The sequence below is a fragment of the Eurytemora carolleeae genome, unplaced genomic scaffold (assembly GCF_000591075.1).
Source record: "Eurytemora carolleeae unplaced genomic scaffold, Eaff_2.0 scaffold56, whole genome shotgun sequence".
Taxonomy (NCBI): domain Eukaryota; kingdom Metazoa; phylum Arthropoda; class Copepoda; order Calanoida; family Temoridae; genus Eurytemora; species Eurytemora carolleeae.
The window spans coordinates 245,355-272,608 of NW_019396129.1; the positions used below are offsets into that span (position 1 = coordinate 245,355).

The 27,254-nt window shown below is 32.9% G+C and overlaps 1 protein-coding gene across 1 annotated transcript in view; it reads left to right on the top strand.

The window, feature by feature from the left end:
* Positions 1–11,697: 11,697 nt before the first annotated feature.
* LOC111695812 (golgin subfamily A member 6-like protein 6) overlaps positions 11,698–27,254 on the top strand; it is an 18,657-nt gene continuing 3,100 nt past the window's right edge. The window contains exons 1-7 of the mRNA XM_023465253.1: positions 11,698–12,025; positions 13,808–14,759; positions 17,362–17,417; positions 17,995–18,050; positions 19,396–19,565; positions 19,669–20,108; positions 26,665–26,734. Coding sequence (XP_023321021.1) covers positions 12,014–12,025; positions 13,808–14,759; positions 17,362–17,417; positions 17,995–18,050; positions 19,396–19,565; positions 19,669–20,108; positions 26,665–26,734 — 1,756 coding nt within the window. The 5' untranslated portion in view covers positions 11,698–12,013. The remainder of the gene's footprint in view (positions 12,026–13,807; positions 14,760–17,361; positions 17,418–17,994; positions 18,051–19,395; positions 19,566–19,668; positions 20,109–26,664; positions 26,735–27,254) is intronic.

Below are 27,254 nucleotides of genomic sequence, written 5' to 3' on the forward strand. Positions count from 1 at the left end.
AATTCATTTTAACATTTGGATATTAAAAATTAATAAAGAGCGACCAAATTTCGAGAGAAAAGCATTGCATTTATAGAAAAGCAAAACAATCATGTTTGCAAGGCCCTAGAGATGGATGGATGCCTAAAATCAATACTTCAACCCAGCGTGCAGTAATGTGAACGCCCGGGAACAGGTGGAACAAGGGATGTATATTCAAAAACTTCCATTCTCCATAATTTAAAAACAAAATCTAAATGTAAAAAAAATTGTATACTTTAATATACTAAATCTAAAACTTACAAAGATCATTTATGGTTATATAAACCCCTGTCCTGGAGAAAGCAGTGACCGCGCGGCAGCAGAAATTTTGACGCTCAGCATTAACTACGAGAAGCAAGTTTCGGGGAGGGCAGAGTCATGCAGTCAGCCCCCCCCCCCACAGCGTCAGGTAAAGTGGTAGACCTTCACGAGTTAACATTGGTTGTCTACTCTATATTATTAAAATGTTACAGATTTGGCCTGTACAAATACAAATGTATTATCTATCTATAAATGTAATAAATACAGTCGCAGATCTCATAAATCACGTTGTATGTTGTCCGTAAATATAAATGTGCTTATCAGTAAATACATAAACCTTGAGTTCCTTTTTATTTTTGTCCATATCTAGGGTTCCTTGTAATGTGTGTTCCTAGCTAGGGTTCCTTGTAATGTGTGTTCCTAGCTAGGGTTCCTTGTAATGTGTGTTCCCAGCTAGGGTTTCTGGTAATGTGTGTTCCTAGCTAGGGTTCCTATTAATGTTTGTTCCTAGCTACCGGGTTCCTTTTAATATTTGTCCAGATCTAGGGTTCCTTGTAATGTGTGTTCCTAGCTAGGGTTCCTGTTAATGTTTGTTCCCAGCTATGGTTCCTGGTAATGTGTGTTCCTAGCTAGGGTTCCTGTTAATGTTTGTTCCTAGCTAGGGTTCCTTTTAATATTTGTCCAGATCTAGGGTTCCTGGTAATGTGTGTTCCTAGCTAAGGTTTCTGTTAATGTTTGTTCCTAGTTAGGGTTCCTTTTAATATTTGTCCAGATCTAGGGTTCCTTGTAATGTTTGTTCCTAGCTAGGGTTCCTGTTAATGTTTTTTCCTAGCTAGGGTTCCTGGTAATGTGTGTTCCTAGCTAAGGTTCCTGTTAATGTTTGTTTGTTTGTTTAATATTTGTCCAGATCTAGGGTTCCTTGTAATGTGTATTCCTAGGGTTCCTGTTAATGCTTGTTCCTAGCTAGGGTTCTTGGTAATGTGTGTTCCTAGTTAGGGTTCCTGTTAATGTTTGTTTCTAGCTAGTGTTCCTGGTAATTTGTGTTCCTAGCTAAGGTTCCTGGTAATGTGTGTTCCTAGCTAGGGTTCCTGGTAATGTTTGTTTCTAGATAGAGTTCCTGTTAATGTTTGTTCCTAGATATGGTTCCCCTGTTAATGCTTGTTCCTAGCTAGGGTCCCTGATAATGTGTATTCCTAGCTAGGGTTCCTGTTAATGTTTATTCCTAACTAGGGTTCCTGGTAATGTGTTTTCCTGGCTAGGGTTCCTGGTAATGTTTTTTCCTAGCTAACGTTCCTACTAATAATTGTTCCTAGCTGGGGTTCCTGGTAATGTTTGTTGTTGTTAACTATTTTCCTTTTTATTTGAATTAATGATATGTGGATGATATTGCAACTTTCCAATGCTGAATGTTTGGAAGTTGTTCTTGACCAGCTCCAGGTGGTATTGTACTAGTGTATACTTCTTAAACCAGGTTAGCAGTCCGGATACACTCTAGCAAGTAGTATATTTCAGTACTAGTGTATACTTCTTAAACCAGGTTAGCATTCCGGATACACTCTAACAAGTAGTATTTTTCAGTACTAGTGTATGTTAACCCAGTGAATAGGTATTGACATGTTTAAACTGTTAGAGTGGAGTGGGGTAAAGGACAAACATTTTATAACAATGTAAAGATAGTTATTTCAGAGGTGTTCGCATTTTTAGTACTGCAGTGTACTGTCTTTGGGCGGTAAAGTAAACACAAGGCGGATGTCACAGCCTGACATGGGATCCATTTTCACATAAAAAATCAATGAAATATTCTGGTCGTAGGAAACTATTATGTGAATTATCAAAATTATCAAAATTAAATGCTTTTTTCCTCCTCGGATACTATAAGAACACTGATGCATCTATTCTTGTTTACGAACACCGCCCAGAGAGAACTGGTTTCAATATGTACGCAGGAATACGAAACAGCAACTACCTTTTCTTACCTTATTACCTTGTAACAATTCATATCATGTTAAAGGGACTGTTACTTTTAAATTCAAGGTATTAAGCACAAAATTGAGTAATTGTTGAATATTGAGAAATGATTAGGAAAACCCATGCATTGAAAAGACTCGTGGATTTCTAGAGAAACGATTAAGGATAAATTATGCTGTTTTTTATGTATCTCCTGATATGTTAAAGGAACTGTCGTTGCACGATTCACAACGAAACCCTTTAAATCTTTTAAACTTGATCAATAATGTGGAAGATATCGTCATTTTTTAATTGATTCTAACCATTTTATCCATTGTTTACATCAACGGTTTCTACTTTATAGAAAAGCCAAAATTGAAAATAACTAACTTTCAGCTTGTATATATATCTCATTTAATCTTGTTCAGACACAGCTTTTTCGGGTACAGTTGTTAATCGCACATGAAACTCCATAAATAAAGAGTTTCTTGAAATTACGTGTACAACAGTGCCTTTAACTTACCTTTAAAATGCTTCTAATGTTGGTCCAACAGTTTTACTTCTTGACCTGGTAATGTGTGTTCCTAGCTAGGGTTCCTGTTAATGTGTGTTCCTAGCTAGGATTCCTGTTAATGTGTGTTCCTAGCTAGGATTCCTGTTAATGTTTTTTCCTAGCTAGGGTTCCTTTTAATATTTGTCCAGATCTAGGGTTCCTTGTAATGTGTGTTCCTAGCTAGGGTTCCTGTTAATGTTTGTTCCCAGCTATGGTTCATTGAACAGAAACACGCCGAACTAATTGATACAATAAAACACCTAATGGGAAAGGACAGTAATGAGTTAAGTAGAGGACAGCAGGACAAAAGGTTAGTTTTACTTTCTAAATTTTGTACAAAGGGGTTGTTTGATAATTCGGGGGGATTATTTACAGGGGGCCCCAACAATAGGCCTGTTTTGTTGGGGGAAACGTCCTATGGGAGCATGGTCCAGGTGTTCTGTGCAATGTTGTTATGCAGTCCAGTGTTTAGGTCTCTGAATAGGGAGAAGAAGGAATTCAGATTACGTCAGCGGGGAACCCATCAATTTCTATAATTGTTGGATGCAAGAGATTAGATCTATGAGAAAAAACAAGGATTCCATCAGATAATTGCTTTTAACGTTAAAATTGTTTGAAATCAAGGATTAAGGGAAACAGGGATTCACTACAGGTTATAATGCAAGGAAATTTATTTCAGAGATGTACGCATCTTTTTTGCTGCAGTGTACTGTCTCTGGACAGTAATGTAAACACAAGACGGATGTCAAAGCCTGACATGGGATCCACTTTTCACATAAAAAAAATCAATGAAATATTCTGGTCATAGGAAACTATTATGTGAATTATCAAAATTATCAAAATTTAATGCTTTTAACCTCCTCGGATGCTAAACGAACACTGATGCATCTATTCTTGTTTACAAATTCCGCCCAGAGAGAACTGGCTTCAATATGTACGCAGAGTATATACGCAACTGCAATTAACTTTCCTTGCATTATAACCTTGCGCTGACTTGTCTTAAACATCTGATGGTTTTGATGACTTAAATATGAATGCATTTCACAGAATGCCACTTTACATCTCAGTGACAGAGATTTATAAACAATATTCTAAAGTGCACTTTTGATATATCATGAAAACACAGATAGGAACTCTTGATGAAATATGGCAAATATACGATACCTGAATTATCCACAGAGAAAACTTTTATTTTAAAACCCTATGAAACCCTGCTATTAATATTTTTGTGATCTCTCATGAGCCAAGGGAAATTTTTTTTTACTTCTGAATGGCCGAACTGTTTGAAAGAAATTGAGTCTTTGCCACAAACTCAAATTTCAGCAAGCCAATGTACAGAGCGTCCCATATCATATTAGATTATATCTCCAATCTTTAACACCAAATTAAACCCTTAAAACCCTTATATAAGCCTTATGTTATTTTTCAAAATCATTCATTCATTTCAAAATTTTCTAATTAGTTCCGAAAATCGTAATTTAGACCCGTTCTCGGTCTAATATGATGTGGGACACCCTGTAGTAGACCTTAGATATTTCAAACCATGAATTCAGTTAGATCAAACAGTCTAAATTTTAAATATCAAAGGTATACACCGTCAGGTTGCATAGATATGGGGATGAGAAAATTTGAGTTTGTGGCGCACAACGACTCAATTCCTTTCTCTAAGGAATTATATTAATTCGTCGGCCTTCAGAATCCACGGATCCGTGTTTTCTGAACGGATTGATAATAAAAAGTTCGAACCTCAGATCATATTTGCAACATAATACAGGCTTGCAAAACATATTTGCAACGACAATTCGCACAAGGATAAACATTTGCACATTGTTTAACCATTTTAGTCCGAAGGGTGGGCAAAATACAGAGGGAGGGGGGTAGGGCATGGATCTGATGAACAAATTGTTGAATATTTTACACTTTTTGTTGTAGAGGGGGGGGGGTCTTTATATTCCAAATAATAGACGACAGCCAGTGGCACAACTTTTTCGCCCCCCCCCCTCCCTTCTCAGCATATTTTGCCCGCCCCTCACTTGACTCCAGCATGATCATGATTGTTGACCATCTTTTATCAAATTTCAAATTTTGCCAACTAAATAAATATCAATTTCTAACCGTTTTCTCGTTTTCGACTTAAAGAAAGTCAGTCATTTTTAATTTATCCTCTCAAAAAAACTGTATATCTATGTTACTTCTCATGAGTATTACAATAAATATATCATTTAAAGTTACACAAAACCTAGCTCCCTAAGAAGAATAACAAGAAATATAATAAGGACTATATCAGACTAATTAGGACTTTTGCAGACTTTAAGAGTAAAACAGGGTAAGCCCCTTACTGGCAAACAAGGACAGAGGGACTTGGATCAGAAAGACTATTAGTATTATGGATTATGGACAGACGAAATATAGTTAAGTACTGCCAGGAATATACTTACTACTTAGGACTGCATAGACCTACGATTAAGAGACTATACATAGTATAGTATAGTATAGTGTAAATTGGACAAATATGACTAGTGGATGAATTACAAAAAACTGCTGTAGACTGTAGGCCTGGGAAGGTTTATGGACGGTCAAAATTGAAAAATGTTAAAGACCCCAAAAGCCTAGTTCTTGTACTATACAGAGTACGTATACAATATTTATATATACAGATCAGCTGATCATTATACGCGCGACTCTTCCGTCAATGGTTTACGCGCAGATTTACTTATACTTGGACGCATTTTCTTATTAGTTTAGGTTCAACCAGTCACAGTGACGCACACGTGAGAATATTCTACGCATCCTGCGTCAAACTGAGTAAACGTGACAAAAAAATTTGGTTTTTAATTTGACACACTTCATGCATTTTGCGTACTTTACGCCGTTGACAATAGCAAAAACTTCAATAATAATATTTATTAAAATGTAAATTTTAATTCAATTTTAATATTTAAAATCTATGTGTGTAATTATACTCTCTTCTCTAAAATAAGTATATTCCAAGCAAAAATGCAAAGCATCCCGAGCCCTGCGATATGTAATTTTAAAATATTAACAAACGTATGGATGATATGTTTTTTAATTAGATTTAGTTTTATTCCTTTTTAATTTTTTTCAAAAAATTTAACTAGACCTTCGCAGATTGATTTCTTTTTGAAAATGGCCTCTCTGATTTGGAAAAGCTTTTTTTCTTATTTTGAAAAAAAAAATTGAATTGTTTAAAGTTAAGAGATGAATAAAATTTAAAATAAAAGTGAATTACAAGTAAAAACTTTGTGATCAGACTGACTAAAGTCTTAAAAGAAAAAAAATATAAATATTATTTTTTGTGTGTACAGTGTACAGTACTAATTCTATAGAAAAAAACGATGGAAGATAAATGTTTAAAAATATAGATAAACAAGATAAATAATTATAAATTATACTAATCAAGGTTTTAGTGCAAGGAAAGTTATTTTAGAGGTGTACGCATCTTTTGTACTGGAGTGTAAGGTCTCGAAGCCTGACATGGAATCCGTTTTTCATATAAAAATCAATGAAATATTCTGGTCATGGGAAACTTTTATGTGAATTATCAAAATCATCAAAATTCAATGCTTTTAACCTCCTCGGATACTAAACGAACACTTATGCATCTATTCTTGTTTACAAATTCCGCCCAGAGAGAACTGTTTTCAATATGTACGCAGAGTATACGCAACTGCAATTAACTTTCCTTGCATTATAACCTTGATACTAATGATCATTTAAATGATTGTATTTACTAAGAACGATGAAGATATTAATAACTTGAATATATTTGAAAAGTTAACTTATCTCGTTTTTTCTTTTTTCTTATTTTTACAAAAATTATTCGTTGTTTTACTGATCTAAAAAGCGACAATATCTTTTACATTATTCATCATGGTTTCAAGGGTACTGTTGCGAATCTGACCAGCTTTAAACGTGTAAGGGTCACAAGAAATTTCAACGATCACCCCTTTATTTCTTCCTTTTGTGTATTCTAATTTTTAATCTATTCTATGAAACTACTTTGAATTATTGAAATCAAAGACATTTATATTCTATGAATTACCCTCCATAGTTCTCCACAATAAGGAAATATAAATGTATAAATGAATAAATTTAAATGATTGTTTCACGGCTCGGAGTTCACAATTACGTTTAATTACAAAATAGATGAAATATATATATATATATATATATATATTTGTGTGTGTAATATATTACACACAAGTGTACACTCTGTGGATTCATTAGTTACCTAATTGTGTAATCTCTAATAATTCTTTTTTATCTTTCATACCATTATATCTTCTTTTTTCTCTGTCATATACTTTTCTGGTTTGCGTTATTTTACCAGTTTTCTCTTTTTCGCCATTTTCTCAATCTGTCTCTTTTTCCTCTCTTTCATTATTCTCCTCTTTCTTTCGTTTTTTCTTTCTTTCTTTACTTTTCCCTACTTATTTTCCTGATAATTCCACCTAGCTCCGGCCCCCCCTTTTTAGAATTTTTTGTCCTCATCTTTTTTCTCTCCTCTTAATTTGCAACCCATTTCTTGACTCCATTTGAACCGTTTAAACTAACTTAAACATACCCGTTTTTTACCTCCCTGCAATGCGGATGTTAGATAAGTTTGTATGTTGATCTGTAACCTTATGTTTACAGCAGCAGTCATTATTATATAATTATGGTCACTCTAGGCTCGACCAATATCTCCCTTAATCCATAATTTTTCTTTCAACCCAAACCAAACCAAACCGAGTAAAATATGTCTATAAGATATAATATGGGTCATGAAAATAAATAAATTTTTGATAAACAATATTTTGACGCATCTAGAACATTATTTCGAATGATGCATTACTTTCTTTACACCCTTCATGTGTAAAATATTACATATACATTTTGATTGAAACAATTTCCCCAAAAAATCATTTATTGTTCTGAAACACAAAAACACCAAATTCATTAATTATAAACATCAAATTTACCTAAATTGTGGGGTAACATGATATTTGATTAGAGGTTGGAGGTTTTTCAAAAAAAAAAATATTGAACCCTGATTTCATTTCATACACGGATTTCCCGGCCTCTATAGTGCCTACATATATATATCTATGTAGGCATATGTATACATACCTATATTTATATGTATAAACCCCCATTTTTGGTATTTCTAGTAATCTTAAAAGAGCAAGGTTTATATAAAGATTCCTAATCAAAGGACGGACGTAAATTAACATTTTTATCTTTGTTCACCCTAATCAATCGTTTTCCTACCATCCCTCCCCCAAACCCCATATTTCTATTCACCCGTATTTTCCCCGACCTTAGAACTACATGCTCCTATGATTTTCATCCAGTCATCCCACCCTATATACTATGTATGTGTATGTATGTATGTATGTAAATGTCTAGAGTGTATTTACGTTAACATAATCAAAACAACTTGGAACAAGGACATATCATAAGGCAGTAACTTAATGAGGGAGAAAGATCAATAGATAGATAGATAGATAGATAGATAGATAGATAGATAGATATATAGATAGATAGATAGATAGATAATAGATAGATAGATAGATAGATAGATAGATAGATAGATAGATAGATAGATAGATAGATTGATAGATAGATAGATAGATGGATAAATATTTTTCTATTTAAAGAATCGAACATATCGATGAATATATCTGATATTTTAAACTATAAATTGTGTCAAAATAAAATAGTATTAAATGTCAAAACATCAGGTTGCACAGATATAGGGGTTATAAAATTAGAGTTTGTGGCGAGTGGTTTTCTTCGTTAGAATATAGGTTTGCCTTGAAACAATTAATCAACATTATATCCCAGCTGACTTCTGAAATAACGAGTAAAAATTAATATATGCCGAATAATATTTCTCTGAAACTCAATAAATGCAAACCTTCCGATTACATTTTCTTAACAAACTGTAAAACTTCGAACCTTAATGCATTTCTGCAAATTACCTCTTGTAACTGAAAATTTTTCCTCACAAAAAAAATGATTATAATTTAAAATCTGATCTTTTAGAATGTTGCACTCCAGCCATCGATTTTACTTTTTATCAAATATTTGAATGATAATTGATTTAATGGCCGCGACATATCTGCTTTTTTAAATATGAATTTGTTGAAATATCGATCATTTATTCTAACTGTGAAATAAGAATTTGTAAAAGATGAATTGTCCTGGAACGGATAGAAGGATAGAGGAGAGGCATGAATATCAGATAATCTCCGATATCCTCAAACTAATCAACCAAAACAGATATATCAATTATACATAAATTTACAGATCAATTACAGACTTCTAGTAAACATACAGATCAATTACAAAGCTCTAGCATACACACAGATCAATTACAGATGAAATTACAGATCAATTACACACTTCTGGTAAACATACAGATCAATTACAGAGCTCTAGTAGACATACAGATAAAATTACAGAGTTCTAGTATACATACAGATCAATTAAAGAGCTCGAGTATACATACAGATGAATTACAGAGTTCTAGTATAAATACAGATCAATTCTAGTATAAATACAGATCAATAACAGAGCTCTAATAAACATTCAGATCAATAACAGAGGTAGAGCAGACATACAGATCAATAACAGAGCTAGAGCAGACATACAGATCAATTACAGAGCTATAGTAGACGTAAAGATCAATTACAGAGCTAGAGTAGACATAAAGATCAATTACAGAGTTCTAGTATACATACAGATCATTTACAGAGCTCTAGTATAAATAAAGGTCAATTAAAGAGCTCTAGTATACATACAGATCAATTAAAGAGCTCTAATATACATACAGATCAATTAAAGAGCTCTAATATACATACAGATCAATTAAAGAGCTCTAGTATACATACAGATCAATTAAAGAGCTCTAGTAAACATACAGATCAATTAAAGAGCTCTAGTAAACATACAGATCAATTAAAGAGCTCTAGTAAACATACAGATCAATTAAAGAGCTCTAGTAAACATACAGATCAATTAAAGAGCTCTAGTAAACATACAGATCAATTAAAGAGCTCTAGTAAACATACAGATCAATTAAAGAGCTCTAGTAAACATACAGATCAATTAAAGAGCTCTAGTAAACATACAGATCAATTAAAGAGCTCTAGTAAACATACAGATCAATTAAAGAGCTCTAGTAAACATACAGATCAATTAAAGAGCTCTGGGAAACATACAGATCAATTAAAGAGTTCTAGTATATATGTAGATCAATAAAAGTGGTTCTATAGAGCATAAACTTCAAGCATAATGCTAAAAATGCATAAGACAAATTTATCAAGAGTCCAGTGAAGTTAAAAATGTCAATTTTTGATATTTTACATGGATGCATATTTTAAAATGTATTGCTGCAAAAATAAATAAATGCATAAAAGTAGAAATTGCATTTATGAGAACTTGAAACCTGGCTTGTCCTTCATAAAGAAATTTAGTTCGTAAATGCACATAACGATCGATAATATTGCTCTTGACCCTTTTAAAGAATTTAACCATATCCAATATTTAAAAGCGCTTTGCGATCGCTGACCACTTAAGCACAGAAAAGCCTCTACAACATTTTTAGGTTCTTTGGATAACCTGATACAAAATATGTAAAAGTAAATTATTTCATATTTTAATTCATAATTCATTTATGGTTTATCCCTTTCAATTTTTTTGCAGATCAAAAGTGAGAAAACAAAACTTTAATTTCGGCAATACTACTTTTTTAAATAATGTTTATAACGATTTGTTTAGTTCTGTATTTAAACTAAACAATTAAATGTTTGTCATTGTACTGGGCAAGATCAAACTAACTCAAGTTTTAATTTAAACCATTTATATTGATACCTTTCAGAAGTACTATAAACAATTGCCTCAAGAATGTATTTCAACGCAATGGGTATTGTAGGAGGGGGGAGGGGGGAAAAGAACGCTTCATCAAGGTCAATATAATGTTTTATTTTCGTAAATTTTGTTATTTTAAATTGACCGTAATTAGTAATTAATGTGAACGCGTGGTGTTGTGTTTAAACAATTTTTCTCATGATTATACCATAAAGAAATGTCACCCGTAACATTAAATTCTTTCATTGCAACATTTCATTGAATTTTAGAGGGACTGTTAATCAATTTTAGGTAGTTTTCTCAGATTTTTTCCTTTTTTATTTATTGAAGAATGTTTATTGTTTACATTATTTCAAAACAAATACTTTATTGATCAATTCCTAAACATGTTTCATCCCTTTCAAAATTTGTAAACTATTCCTTTAAGAATTTAAATTTTATTAAAGCTTGGGAACCTTATAAAGCCGGGATAAAATGTTATTGTCTGAAAATAAAACTATAATCTGAAAAAATTATAGAATTAAAATCATCATAAAACTAAATACCCTCTACACGTGAACGATTAATTCTGAAAAAAATGGCGCTGATTTTAAAACGTGAAATTGTTTCCTCCTATTTTAGATATATTTCTATCTAACCCTTGAAATTATCCAAGGTTTAAAAGTTGTAATTACCCGTAGATACTCAGCCATTAATCGATTCATAATCACTGGTTGGGTTTGGTCTAATTACACTTGTAAATGACCGGGGTTAATGGGGAGAAATTATACATTTAGTCAAATACAAAATTGTCTCAGAAATATAGAATTTTCTAGAAAATTGACTTCAGAACTTTTGAAATGTATTTTACGTAATTTTCCTTTTTCCCTCATTCCTATTTTTGTCATATTAAAGCATTTATTAAAAATACAACAAATTTTGAACACTTTCATCACAACCATTTTCCATTTTATAGATTTACATTATCATTCTTGACTTTACATAAATTCTCTAACTTTTGTTCGCTCTGTCCCTGCATTTCTGAACAATCTGAACTGTCAACATTTCAAATATCCATTCTTCTCATAATTTCAGGGTTTAAAATAAAATGAAACGTTAGAGCTTGAAGTATGTAGTAAAAACCTGGAGATCTCTACTCCAGTAAAACCTGGAGATATCAACTCCGGTAAAACCTGGAGATATCAACTCCAGTAGAACCTGGAGATCTCAACTCCAGTAGAACCTGGAGATATCAACTCCGGTAAAACCTGGAGATATCAACTCCAGTAGAACCTGGAGATATCAACTCCTGAACCAAGCACTGCTGCCGGGGAATGTTGTCTGGACACTGTTAAAATGACATGAACTATCTCAACAATGTGGAACAAGGTAGGAGAAAAAGTGACCGGAACTGAATATTTAAGACAAACTTGGGGGCCAGCGGGGAGAGGGAGGGTCATGTATTGGTTTGTTTTCACATCCGTCTTATCTAGGCTTGCTTAGCTGACTTGCAATTTTTATACTGCAATCAAAGTTTCTCGTTTACTGCAAATTTCTATTTGAACAAAATTGAAAAAATATTTTTTCTAATTTCTAATTTCGCAAACTTCGTTAAAGTTGTAATTGGCTTAATTTTTATCTATGAATCGACTTTTCTTTGTTATTTTTGTTTTCTCTGGAAAAATCTCAGAGAAACCTAAATTGTCAACATGCACACTATGCATTGTCAACTTTAAATATATATGAATAGCCCACTATGCATTAAAACACGATATGTCAACCCGCTGTGCATTAGAACACGATATGTCAACCCACTGTGCATTAAAACACGATATTTCAACCCGCTGTGCATTAAAACACGATATGTCAACCCACTGTGCATTAAAACACGATATGTCAACCCGCTGTGCATTAAAACACGATATGTCAACCCACTGTGCATTAAAACACGATATTTCAACCCGCTGTGCATTAAAACACGATATGTCAACCCACTGTGCATTAAAACACGATATGTCAACCCACTGTGCATTAAAACATGATATGTCAACCCACTGTGCATTAAAACACGATATGTCAATCCACTGTGCATTATAATACTTTGTCTCTTCAAGTGTGCATTATGGTATGATGCTATACGATTGCACTTTATCTCCACTTTTATTTAGAGAAGTAAAAGTATATAGAAATTTAAAAGTATCCTTGTCTAGCCCACTGTCCGTTATACAAATTTAAATTATGCAATATTTGCTGTCTATTCCTCTGTGCGTTAGAATACTAAAAGTGTGCACTGTCTAGCCCACTGTGCTTTAGGAAACTAAAAGTATGCATTGTCTAGTCCACTGTGCTTTAGGAAACTAAAAGTATGCATTGTCTATCACACTGTCGTTAGGAAACTAAAATTATGCAATGTCTAGCCCACTGTGCTTTAGGAAACTAAAAGTATGCACTGTATAGCCCACTGTGTTTTAGGAAACTAAAAGTATGCACTGTCCAGCCGACTGTGCTTTAGGAAACTAAAAGTATGCACTGTCTAGCTCACTGTGCTTTAGGAAACTAAACTATGCACATATTTTTATATAACATCATGATACTATACGACTGGACCACTGTGCATAGAAATCATAAAAGCATATTACAATAACATACAGAGTCATAATCAGTAAGAACCGGAATTAGTTGACAGTTAATCAGGCGATTTTACAAATATATCTCTGTCAATTTTAAATGCTCAAAAAAGGCAGGACTAGGAGTATTTGTGATTATCGTTTCATAAATCATATTTGTAAAATAAGATTGTAAAGTTGTCTGATTAATTGTAAAATTATTCCGGCTCTTTCCATGATTAGCATTGTACTAAAATCCTATAAAACTAGTCACTACACTTCAAAGTTGGCCCAGTCTCAATAATTGATTCATAATTTTGATAAAATATAGATTGCTGAGTAGAGGTATATATGTCTAGGCCACTAGGGGAAAAATAGTATTTCTTGCAAGGTGCTATGCAATATTTCATGCACCCAGCATGTTCAATATTCTCAATTATATTGACTAATTATTTTTCATTTCTACTTTAATGATTATTGTTATATTGTTTTAGAATTATTATAATTTTTAACAATTCTTAAAATTATTTTCATGACTGTTATACTTTATGTTTAATATTTTTAGAAAATGTGCCGATGTCCGATGATCTTCGGTATGAATCTAGTTCTACTCCTCTTTCTGAAACCAAAACCTGGATTTTCACAATCCTACTCCGGAGTATTCCAATCCCAACCCGGAGCAATTCAATCCCATCCCCAAACACCCGAATTTCATCCTGCTTTATCTCAATCCTATTCCGGAAAAACACCGTCCTACCCCAAAGGTATACCGTCATATTCCGGAGCCAAACCTTCCTACTCCGAACCTAAACCGTCCAATTCCGGCTCTCAACCTTCCTATTCTGGAGATATCCACTCCTATCCCGGAGAAACCCACTCATATCCCGCAGAAACCCACTCCTATCTAGGAGAAACCCACTCCTATCCCGTAGAAACCCTCTCCTATCCTGGAGAAACGCACTCCTATCCCGGAGAATCTCAACTCAGCACTCAACACAATGAAATCAATTCTAATTCAAACCAACCAGTGCTAAAAGACGCTAATTCTGTCTCTCAACGCATTTCAAATAATTTGGTTAATTCAAATATTTATTCTCTAAATGATAAACTGGAGAAAGAGAATACAGAAACTTATATTTCTTCAGTCTTTACTCCTCCTCCTTTTCCGAATGTGAGAAGAACAGTTCCGCTTCAATCTGGAGATGAACTACACAGATATCAGGGTATTCCCAGACCACTGACAAAGGTTCACGGTGCGGATACAGCCTTCAATTCCTACCTCAACCCCAGATTTTCTCCAGACCCTAGTAAACACAATCCAACCCTATCTCCGGGTCTCAGCAACAAATTCCAACCTTTGAACAATCAAATTACGGAAAGGGATGGAGAGAATCGAGGAGAGGATGAGAAAGAAGTTTTTATTTATATTGAGGAGGTTAAGAACGGAGAAGTGTTTAAGGAAGAGAACACGGAGATTAAAACCAACAGTAGAGAAGATGCACCAGTAGTTAGTACAGGTAGGGTTTTAGGATAAAGAGTATTTTTAAATCTGAAAAAAATGTTTTAAAATCATCATCATTGGGTTCCTTTAAGAGGTTGTCAACTTAATCGTAATTAATCGTTTTTCTTTCTAAAATAAGACACAGTTCAGAGCTTTTCCAACGCTGTTTTGGTGAAGTTAAATGAAAAAATTATTTAAAACGATTTAAAGGTTTTTTTTTGATGTTTTGTTTAAATGTTTTTTTTGTGGGATTAGGGCTCAGTTATTTTATATTTGGGATTATATTTTGATTTTTGAATTTGGTTTTATATTCTAATATTTCTAGTTCCGTCATACATTTTTTATTGTTTAGATTTTACATTTGAACTATTGCTTGATTTTGGGTCAGTAGAATTCTGTTTTTGTTTTCTGTTCGTTTGGGATTGGGTTTGGGTTTGATTTTGGGTTTGGGATTGGGTTTGGGATTGAGTTTGGGTTTGGGGTTGGGGTTGTGTTTGGGTTTGGGTTTGGGTTTGGGTTTTGGTTTGGGTTTGAGTTTGGGTTTGGGTTTGGGTTTGGCCTCGGTGAAATTTTAGTTTAGTTTGGTTTTGGACTATTTGGTTAGGAATAGTTTATTTTCGAATGAATTACTTTAATATGGTTAAGTTTGGTTAGGAACAGTTAGTTTTAGGATGGTTTGCTTTACTATGGTTTAGTTTGGTTAGGAACAGTTAGTTTTAGGATGGTTTGCTTTACTATGGTTTAGTTTGGTTGGGAACGCTTTGTTTTAGGATGGTTGGCCTTAAATGGTAAAAAGTTGGCTTGATTTTGCTTTAGATTGTTTGCTTCAAAAAGAAATGTATCTCCTAGGATAGTTTTTTTTATTGATAAGGTAATTGGACAAGAATTTAAAATTTTTATTCACATAATTAAAGTTTATAATTTTCTATGTAGTTTTAAAATTTCATGCAATTTAGAAAATCAAATATCTTCTGATAAACAAAAAAGAAAGAAAATATTTTTAACGGTTGCATACTTGGCTTGTGCATACGAGTAATTTCCCCAGCAATTGTTTAAAGTTAAACAAATTTTCCTAATCTGATGTTAAACATAATCTGATGTTAAACATAATCTGATGTTAAACATAATGTTGCTTAAATCCAATTCCTTACATTGGAATTTCTAATAAACGGTAAATTTTTTTTTCTTGACAAATTTTTTAAACAATAAATGCCTAAAAATGCTTGAATTATTTGAACACGACCCACGCAATTTATTGCATTTTTGCATAATTGCATATTTGATTTTGCAAGCTGAATTCTTAATGTTCTTTCATGCATTCACAGCGTTGAGGTAAATTCATAACAAATGTTGACTTTTCTATAATTTTAATTCTTATTTTTACCAAGAATGTACAATGTACATAAAATATATCCCGAAATTCAATGCATGCAATGTATGTAAAGTGTTTAATGTATGTTAGGTATCTAATGTATGTAATGTATGTGATGTATGTAATGTATGTAATGTATGTAATGTATATAACGTAAGGTATGTGATGTATGTAATGTATGTATTGTATGTAATGAATGTAATGTATGTAATGTATGCAATGAATGCTATTTATGTAATGTATGTAATGAATGTAATGTATGTAATGTATGTAATGTATGTAATGTATGTAATGTATTTAATGTATGTAAAGTATGTAAAGTATGTAATGTATGTAATGTATGTAATGTATGTAATGTATGTAATTTTAGAATAAACAAACCTCGATTACGGTTTACAAGGGAAACATTATTTCCCCGGAATGTTCACTCGAGTGTAAAAATGTACAAACACGCGGGCCTTCCCTCACCTCCACACCCCCTCCCGACCCCTTGCACCCTCCCTCTACTTACCACAGGTGTACCAGTTCGAGGGGGCGGGCGGGGTGGGGGGTATGATGAAACTTTATTTCATTTGCTCGTTATCTTGGTACTCTCTGCACTGTACAGACTAAATGGTAAATTTTTTCACCAGATGTTGCGGGTTTTCTTCTAAAATATTTGTTTAAACCATATTGTCCACATTCCATAAACTTTGACTTAGTTTAGATTAAATTTCGAAAATGCATAAATCGGTCATCTTGGTTTCAAGCAATGTTTTCAATATTCATGATCTAGGTTATTGCAGAAAGCCTGAACTAAATATTCAAACCATTTTAATATCCGGATCCAAATATTATTAAGTTCTCATGTGTGTGTAATGATACACTCCCGCCGCTCTGGGAAACCGCCAACATTGCGATGTGACCCAGCACCGTGTCTTAGCTAACCCCGTGCCTTCCTCTTAAACCCACCCATTTCAGCTTTTAAACCCGACGATTTACCGCCACCCGCCTCACTTTTGAAACTCAGTCCTCCTGCTCTTTGACCCGCCACCTCTGCTCTTTAACCGCCACCTCTGCTCTTTAAACCCGCCATCTCTGCTCTTTAACCCGCCGTAAAGCTGTATACCCACCGTAGAGAAGCTCTGCCTCCGGCAAACATTAAGAGAAGAACCATCTTTATCTATGTAATTACTCTAGCTAGGTTCAAACTATAATGTGTGTGTGAAGCACTATTACCAGGTTTTAAACTGAATATTTAATCTAGAAAACAGTCCTGGAGGACCTGGAGTCAGGGTTTATAGAGCTTATCAATTTAACAAGGTAATATTATATGATTTTAAACTTATTCCACCCTTCAGTTTTAAACTTATTCCACCCTTCAATTTTAAACTTATTCTACCCTTCAGTTTTAAACTTATTCCACCCTTCAGTTTTAAACTTATTCCACTCTTCAATTTTAAACTTATTCCACCCTTCAGTTTTAAAAGAAATTGGATTTTTTAGTTTTTTCCAATTTTTATGATTAAAATCCATTTTTAACAGTTTCAATGAAAAGTTAAAAATGATCCCTTGATATTTATATTCATCATTATTATCTTATTTTTTGTAAATAATGTCTTTTCTGTTTTTTAAGTCAATTTTTGTATTTTAATTACATTCTTGTCTTCTCTACTTTCTCAAATATTTGCTACATCTTTTTAAAAAAGTTTATAAAAAGTATTAACATATTTTAAATTATTATCAATATCATTATTATCATTTATAATATAATTTTTACAATTGCATTTACAATTACAATTGCATAAAATGAAGACAGTTTACATATATTACGAAATTATCAAAAAAAAAATAACAATATAGATATGTAGATATCAATATATATGAATATATTTTACAGGAAAATACACTTGACACTGTAGCTTCAACACAGGCTCTTTATAAAAGACTTCCAAGGAAATAAAAATATTATGAAAAGTTTAAAGGGACTCAAACCAACACAATCTTGCTAAATAGTTTTTAACAAAAAGAAATTGAGTTATTGCCACAAAAACGGATTTTCTATAATTCTCTTATCTTTGCAACCCGATGCTATAGACCATTAATATTTTAAACTATGAATTCTGTTAGATCAAATAGTCTAAGTTTGAAATTTGCAAAGATATAATTATAAAATTTATTGTGACAAAAAATTAATTTTTTTGTTTTGATCCCCATGCATATACATAAATATATATTCAGTTTTATCTGTTCTCAATTTTAATTTTGTTCCCAAGGGACCCAAAACGTTGGAACTTGCACAATGCACATTGCACATTCTCTTGAATGTACAGACAGAGCAATTTTGTGGCTGGTTGAGACAGATTTTGTCAAATACTCTTTGCAGAAACATCGAATAGAATTTTCACAAGATTAATTGTTACACCCTTTAGATTTTTAGCGAACATTCTCTTTAAATAATACTGGATTCTGGTTTAGTTTGTACACCTTGCATCAGGCCCATATGGTAAACTGTAAGGAGGAGGAGGAGGAGGAGGGGTATTTTTATAGTGTTTTGTTCAAGGACCAGGAAAGGGAGGTGGGGGGGAGGGGTTTATTGATTGTGTATTGTTAATTGCCAGACGTGACATTGAACAGAAAGTTAAATAATGTTTCCCTGGTTCAGCCATTAAACCACAAATCTGAATCTTGTGTTACAACTTGTATCGTAAACTCAAGAGTACATATATCACGCACAATCAACAACCAACGAAAAAGTGCAACAAAATCAGACATCTTTAAGCTAAATTTGGACTTTTTTGAATTCTCAAACAAATTTATATTTGTGAACAAAATTGTATGTGTGACAAGTTTGTAGTTATGAAGATGTTTATCTATGAACAAAGTTTCATTTATGAACAAAGTTTCATTTATGAGCAAGATTGTATCTAAGAACAAGTTTGCATTTTTGAATATGTTAATATTTATGAACACGCTATAAACAAGTTCTTATTTATGAACAAATTTATATTTATGAACAAGTTTCTATTCATGAATATGTTTGTAGTAACAAGATTTTATTTAAAAGCAAGTTTGAAATTATGAACAAGTTTGCAAATTCTGAACAATTGTTTGTACTTACGAACAAGTTTAAATTTTACTTTTTAACCCATTGATTTTTGATCTAGCAGAACGTATTGTTAAAAATCACAAAAGTCCAAGGCATCAGATTGAAAATGATTAGAAAAATAGAGTTTGAGACAATTAATTTCATCCAAATAAGTGAAATATTAAATTATAATATTTTTATAATAATCAAAAGACGAACTGAGAAAAACGAGACAAAGGTAGAAGATGAAGAGGAAAAGATGGATAATGAAGAAAAGGAAGAAGAAGAAAAAGAAGAAAAAGAAGAAAAAGTAATGTTTCTGAAAAGTTTGGAGATGGGAAAGAGCACCACACCCAAAACAATAACTAATCTAAAAACCAAAGGAATAAAACTGTTAACCTCTTTTTAAATCGTAATAACTATATATAGCGGATACCTAAATTTCTAATACTGAATTTCGAAAAAAACCAGTTTTTATTTTTGAAGATGTAACTAATATGACTGCAGACGATAAAAATACTAAAATTGAAGGAAATACAATCGACACTGATACATTTGAAGAAAGTGAAAATGAAAGTGAGGGAAAAATTAAATTAGATTTAGAGGATGAAAAATCCTCCTTAGAAATAGTAAACAGTTCGTCAGTGAATAATACAATAGAAGAAAAAGAAAAGAAAATCTCCGAAAAAGGCGAAGAAAGTTCCGAAAAAGAAGAAGAAAGTTCTGGAAAAGAGGAGACAGAAAGCAATGAAGAAACTGAAGAAAGTTACGATGAAGATGTAGAAAGCTCTGGTGGAGAGAATGCTAAAAAAACTAAAAAGAAGATCAGCTCCGACGAAATGGAAGGAAGCGGCGACGATTTCTTAGATGACATTCTAGCGGAGGATTTTACTTGTCTTTCTTCCGATTTGTCGGAAACATGTCTGGTGAGTAATTATCTTTTTTCTTATTCTCTGGGGCGTATAAAAGACTTTCTCCAAGGGGGGGGGGGGTAATCTGAAACTTTGATAGTTTCAAAAGCCAAAACATTTTGTACTATTTTTATCTGTATCAGAATCTGAAACTTTTAAAGCTTTCTATGGGACTAGCCTTAGAGGGCGCTTCGCGCCCATCTTCTAAATTAATTGTGAACATGTTTTCTTTGTGTACATCGTAAAACAAAACAAAAATAATTCGCGGATTTTCACAAAAAATTTCGTGGATTTTCAAAATTTTCAACAATTTAATGAAGATCGAATTTTGATGGATACAAATATTTGAAATTTTGATCATTCATAAACCTTTCCTGTGGTCACATGATGTCCCACAAAAAAATTGGGCCCGATCGGTTCAGCCGTTTTGACGTTTATTGGATACAAACAAACAGACAGACAAACACCAAGACAAGCCAAATTCTAAGGGATGGGGAGAGAAAACTATCCTTCGTCCCATACTTACGCGGTGTTGTCATGAATTGAAGAAAATGGGATTCACTGAGCAGATTTACAAACCCATAACGGCCCCAATGTTTTCAAGAGCAAACTTGCAACACCAAATAGATTGTCTTACAGTAAAATAAGTGCAATTTGATGTGTTCTTTATTTTCTATTTTTACACTTTTTTATTTAATCTTGGAAAACATGTCAACTAATGTGAGAAAATTTTGTGTTCCTTGTTATATTTGACACTTGTGACGTAGTGTATAATTGGTCCATTTCTCTGTTGCCACCTATACTTGATAATCTATTTTTGTAACACTATTCAATCTAGATATAAGTAAGAATATTCATATCATACGAAATTACTAGTACGAATTTGCGACCTAGTAACTCCTTTAGTTTTTAAATACACCCAAAAGTAAGAAAATCTCTGGTTGAATATGAAGAATGTTTTTCTTATCAGTAACTCTATAGAAAAATGAGTTTTGTACATTTAATTAAAAACGTGCACAGGTTAAAACTATAAAAAACGAATATCAGTTTAATTAAGATTTAAAACGTGTTAAACTATAAAATTATCAAATTCAGACACTCCTGTTCAGGAATTGAGTCAAGATAAGGAACGCTGTAAATTTTTTACATTTCAAACGTAAATTATTTGATTAAACATATTTTAAAGTTTAAATATCTAAGGTCTACGACATTGGGTTGCAAAGATATAGGGATAAGAAAATAAAAGTTTGCGGCATGACCTGCAATTCCTTTTATAAGCTTGATAAAAATATTCGGCGTCTAGAGTTAATATGACCATGCTAGAGGGGGTTTAAGGTTATGTTAATAAAACCAAGGACATACCATCAGACATAATTCTGATAATTGTCAATTATTCTTTAGTTCGGAGAAAAATGAGCAGTTATTATCAATTTAGTCCTTATTAAGAGGATTTTCTGCATTGTCATGAACAAGGAGGAGGGGGGGGGGGGGGGGGGGTTGTATTGTAAATGGTTTGAATTCTATTCCTTAATCTAGACATAAATATGAAGTATTGAATTTTACTTTGTACCTATACTGATAAAATCTAAATTTAAAATTGATCTTCTAATTTTTTGAAGCCAATTTAAAAATGTTCTTCGTCAGATTGTTTTCAGTCCTAAACACAAACAAATTGTGAACAGTTTATCGCTTTTTCTTATTTAAAGTATTTTTTAAAGCCCATTAGCGAGACCAAACTCAAACAGTTAAAAGGCAAATAAATATACAATGTTTTGGCGAGTACAGACTAATTTACTTCTCAAATCTCTTCCTCAGGCCCCTCCCTCCTCCTCTGATTTTATCCTTCCGCAGTTTTATTAGCGAATTAAAGTTCTTGCCCTCTGGAATGTGAATGTCGGATTACGTCTTATCATATCATTATCATTCCTAGTTCTTTCTTGGCTTTCTTTCTCCAGGTTTAAACCTAATCACTATGATCTATAATGAGTGTTTTTGCTGGACCTTCCGCTTTGTTTGGTTGGAATAAATTGCGGAAAATTGCATCTGTTTCAACTTTGACCCAGAGCTGATTAGCTCGAGAACTAATCTACTCACTTCTAATTTGCATTCAAATCTCCAAAGTTTCTGACTTATTCGGAAACTTTTTTTCTTCATATTTTGCCATCTTTACGTTAATCCATAATCTTAAATCTTCAAAACTTCTTAAAAATCTACGAACTTCCAAACTAATCTGCAAACTTATAATCTAATCTCTGAACTTCCAAACAAATCTTAGAACTTCTAAACTAGTATCCAAACTTCTAAACTTATCTTACATCTTCCAAAACTAATCTCAAAACTTCTAAAATAATCTTAAAACATCTAAAAATTATTCTTCTAATTTCAAATCTAATCTTGAACTTCTAATTTATTCTACGAACGTCTAATCTAATCTTCAAACTTACAATCTAATCTTTAATTTTAGAATCTATTTCATGTACTTTAAACAAATCTCCGAACCTACAAACTAGTCTCCGAACCTACAAACTAATCTCCGAACTTCTAATATAATCTCTGCATACTTCTAATCTAATCTCTGTACTTCTAATCTGATATCTGTACTTCTAATCTAATCTCTGTACTTCTAATCTAATATCTGAACTTCTAATCTAATCACTGTACTTCTAATCTAATCTCTGTACTTCTTATCTATTATCTGCACTTCTAATCTAATCTCTGTACTTCTAATCTAATATCTGAACTTCTAATCTAATCACTGTACTTCTAATCTAATATCTGTACTTCTGCTCTAATCTTTACACTTTTAATTTAATTTCTGTACTTCTAATCTAATTACCTCAGAATTTCCAATCTGATATCCAACTTCCAACTACGTGTTTGCTGTGTACTATATACAAACTAGTTTCCGAACGTCATACCAAAACTCCGAAATTTTTATAATAATCCCTCAGCATTAAATCTAAACTTTTAAACTTCTAAATAAATATTTTAAGGTAAGATATACTCATTGCTTATACATTTGATTCAGAATATTCTATTCAACCAATAATTAAAACCAAACATGGACCAACCCCTAGCTATATAGTCAAACATTTTTCTTTTCATCTTTTCATCTACATCATAACAATGTTAAGAGTTGTGTCATGCACTAGAGGTTTCAGTGCGTGGTATCAGTTCTACAACGATGATATTGAATATTCTGATTGAATCAGCTGGTTCCGGGTTCAGTACGGCCTCTTTCATTTATTTCCCGCCATCCTTTATCCCCGCCATCTTTTTATTCTCCGGTATCTTCCAAACATCAGCATCTTGTATTACCCGCCATCTTGTATTCCCCGCCATCTTGTATTACCTACCATCTTGTGTTCCCTACCTTCTTCCCCGTTATCTTGTATTTCCCACCATCTTCTATTTCCCGCTACCATTTATTTCCCGTCAACTTTTATTCCCCGCTTCTTTTTGTTCTCCGCTATTTTTCCATCATCGCTATATTGCATTCCCTCCGTCTTGTATTCCCTGCTAACTTTTATTCCCCGCCATCTTTTCTTCTTCCACTATCTTTTCATCCCCGCCATCTTGTATTCCCCACCATCTTGTATTCAATATCCGATACAAAGATTCCATTTTCCCTTTAATTCCTGTATTGTACATGCGGAACAGTGTACACCATGAGTCGGCAGAAAAAAGTTTAACAATGAGAGACCACACTGCAATACATGGACAGGGAAACCATGGATAAATCGTATTCAAGGAAACACTCTCGAGTAATTTAACTAAACATGCATATTGCATACTCCATCCATACATAATAATACATAACTTACGCTTTTATCATTATTGAATACACCATTAAGAATTCAAAATAACACCGTCCCAATTGCAAATTTTATTTAACATTCTTAAAATAGTAAATTTGATTTGACTTTTATCAGCCATCAAAATATGCTGTCATCATAAATAAAAATAACAAAATTGGAATTGGAACTAAAATAACGCGCAAGTTTGTTTAAGAAGAATGCCAAATATACGGAGAAGGTAGGTCTAGATGAAAACATACAAGGGTTACAAAAATATAAGACTTTATAGTTAGAGTCATGCAAAATCAGTCTTATATTAATTAATGTTTATACAAGCAAATGCGAGTGAGAATTATAGTTTCATTTAATATTATTCAAACTATATCAAATAACGCAAAATACCAAATTGAATCTACGTTTTAAATTACTGCAGGGTGTCCCACATCAAATTAAACCGCGTCAATGGGTCTAAATTACGGTTTGGGGGACAAATTAGAAAATTTAAGAAGAATGAATCATTTTAAAAACTTCAATAGGGGCAATAGAATATTTTTTGCAGTATTTAGTGCGTATTTTTGCGTTAACGATTGGAGATAATCTAATATGATATTGGACGCTCTGTATCTACGGAAAAAGACTAATTTTTTGTGAGTAACCGTGTGAGTTGTATACAAATAAGATAATCATAGACTTAGCGTATAAAAAGGTTAAAAAGTATACAGTAGACTGATTATACGTCACGTGCAATATAGACACAGAGTGCATTGTCTTTGAAGCGTTAATTATGTGGGTTCGGAATATTAATCAAGGTTAGAGAAAACAGGAAGTCTTTCATAATTTGTTAATATTCTTACGTTCTTTATTTTATTTATTTGCAATACCTTCGAAGGAGCAAATGAATCATTAAGTTACAATATGCCTGAATGTGATAATGTCATCGTGTGTTTGACAAGCCAAGTTCTTATATTGGTTCAAGCCAAGGAGGGAATGATAATCCAAATAATAGTAGGGTTTTACCAACGAGGTTATAGTGTATAGAGTGATGATGTACGCTAATTCTTTACTTATTGTATAGACCGGGAACTATACCGAAAACGTACTGCATATTTGATTATTATAAGCAGATTCTGGCCTAACCTATAGTATATCATCATTAGTAAACAGTTGTACAGCTACCTGAGCATACAGGTAGAAAACTATCATCCCCGGTTTTAACGAGGTTGTATAATAATGTTGCTTACTCTAGATGCGCTCCAATGTGCGGGAAATGTCGTTTTCGAAGCATAAAAGGTAAAAGATAAAAGGTGGTGTATTTTTCGACCTACATATATCCGCCATACTCCACTTCTGACCTACGCCAAATCCGCTATACCACACATCCGACTTACTAGCAAGTGGTATTACAGCTACTATATGGACTTGTGGCCGCAGGGCCCGGCCCCTTAGCATGTCCTAGCCGCGGAGCTCGGCCCCCTAGCCTGTCCTAGCCGCAGCGCTCGGCCCAGAAATTGTCTTAACCTAACCTAACCCTCAAATAATACTAAAATAAACAGCTGGCGTAGGTCCGATATTGCAATAGGTCGGAAAGTTAGTAGGTCAGAAGTTCAGTAGGGGGGATGTTGCGTATAGACGATGTAACATTACCTAATATCCTCAAATGACGTCACAATTAGCCTCACACATCATCATATTCGAACAGTTATATGACACAATTCTAACAATAATAAACATGTTGTCAATTGAGAAGAAAAACAAATTTAGGTGTCATTCATATTTAAGGGATGAATGAGTTTTGCAAACTCATCTTCAAGCTTCTTTAAATTCAACACGGAAGTCTTATAATAAATATTATCTTCTTCTTTTTAAAATATATATATTTTTTAATTAGAACAAAAGATATAATTACGTTATTTATGATTTCTGTATGATCTATACAGAAAGAACCAAAAAAGGTGGTTTATGATTTTAAATATACCAATTTGAACATGACACAAAGCAATCGTAAAATGTACACTATACAGACCCATTTCACTTTACTAGGAAATTTTCAAGGTATGGGTAATATGTGTTGCTACATAAGAAGATCAAATACTAATAAGATTGCTGAAATGTCGTCTTCCTATTCCACCGATTTATGAGTCTCATTGTATACTGTAGGATGTATGTATTGTAAAGAAAATTTATACAGCTTGCGTAACAATACTTGTAATAAAATGAAAGATATGAGTTTGACCCTGTTTCCTAGTTTCCTTTTCAATATTTTAAACAACCATTGTTAGCTTTAGAACTTCTTTTATTCTGGCAGATAAAGAACAAATTTTGTTTAAAATCTTCTTTAAAATATTTTTAAATTTCCCGCATTTTCGTCTAGACGTCTAAGCGGTCCAAACTAGGGACATATGCGTTCCTTGTTGATTTCCTAATATTGTCCTGGAATTTTTATAGGGATGCAGTATCCTCTTTAGGGATAGGAGATAATAATTGAAAACTATGATTCACCTTTGCGAGCTAAGCCTTCCACCCCCTGGAAAGTAAAAAAAGTTTCAGTTTATAGATTAGATAGATTCTCGAATTAGGATTACCTAAAAACTTTAAAATACAATAATGTTAGTAAGATTTTTTTGGTCAGAACATCTTTCCAGATTCTTCCAAATATAAAGCTATTATCTATTTATACTTCTAGAGAGGGGAAAAAATAGATCACATTTTTAAAAAAAAAAAAAAAATTTTTTCAGGAGAATCTTTTACTGGAAAAAAAATAGTTTTTTTTTCAGGAGAATCTTTCACTTGAGGAAAATAATGATGAAACCAATGATGAGAGAAAGAAGAGAAAAGATGAAACAGGTATTATTCTTCTTCTTCAGACTGAAATTCACGCTTAAAATGTTCTCTGAATTTAATCGATCTTTTTGGTGAAATTCAACCGCGTTTTGTCCAATGATAGCTGATATCAAGGGTGTAATGCAAGGAAAGTTAATTGCGGTCGTGTATACTCTGCGTACAAATTGAAACCAGTTCTCTTTGGGCGGAATTTGTAAACAATAATAGATGCATCAGTGTTCTTTTAGTATCCGAGGAGGTTAAAAGCATTAAATTTGATAATTTTGATAATTCACATAATAGTTTCCTACGACAAGAATATTTCATTGATTTTTTATGTGAAAAATGGATCCGTCTTGTGTTTACTTTACCGCCCAGAGACAATACACTGTAGTACAAAAGATGCGTACACTTCTGAAATAACTTTCTTTGCATTACATCTTTGGCTGATATCCCATTAAACTGCAAACTAGACAAGAAGGAGAAGGTAAGATTTATGCTACACTCCTGGTCAGGGGCGTAAATAAGGATTGTAACTAATATG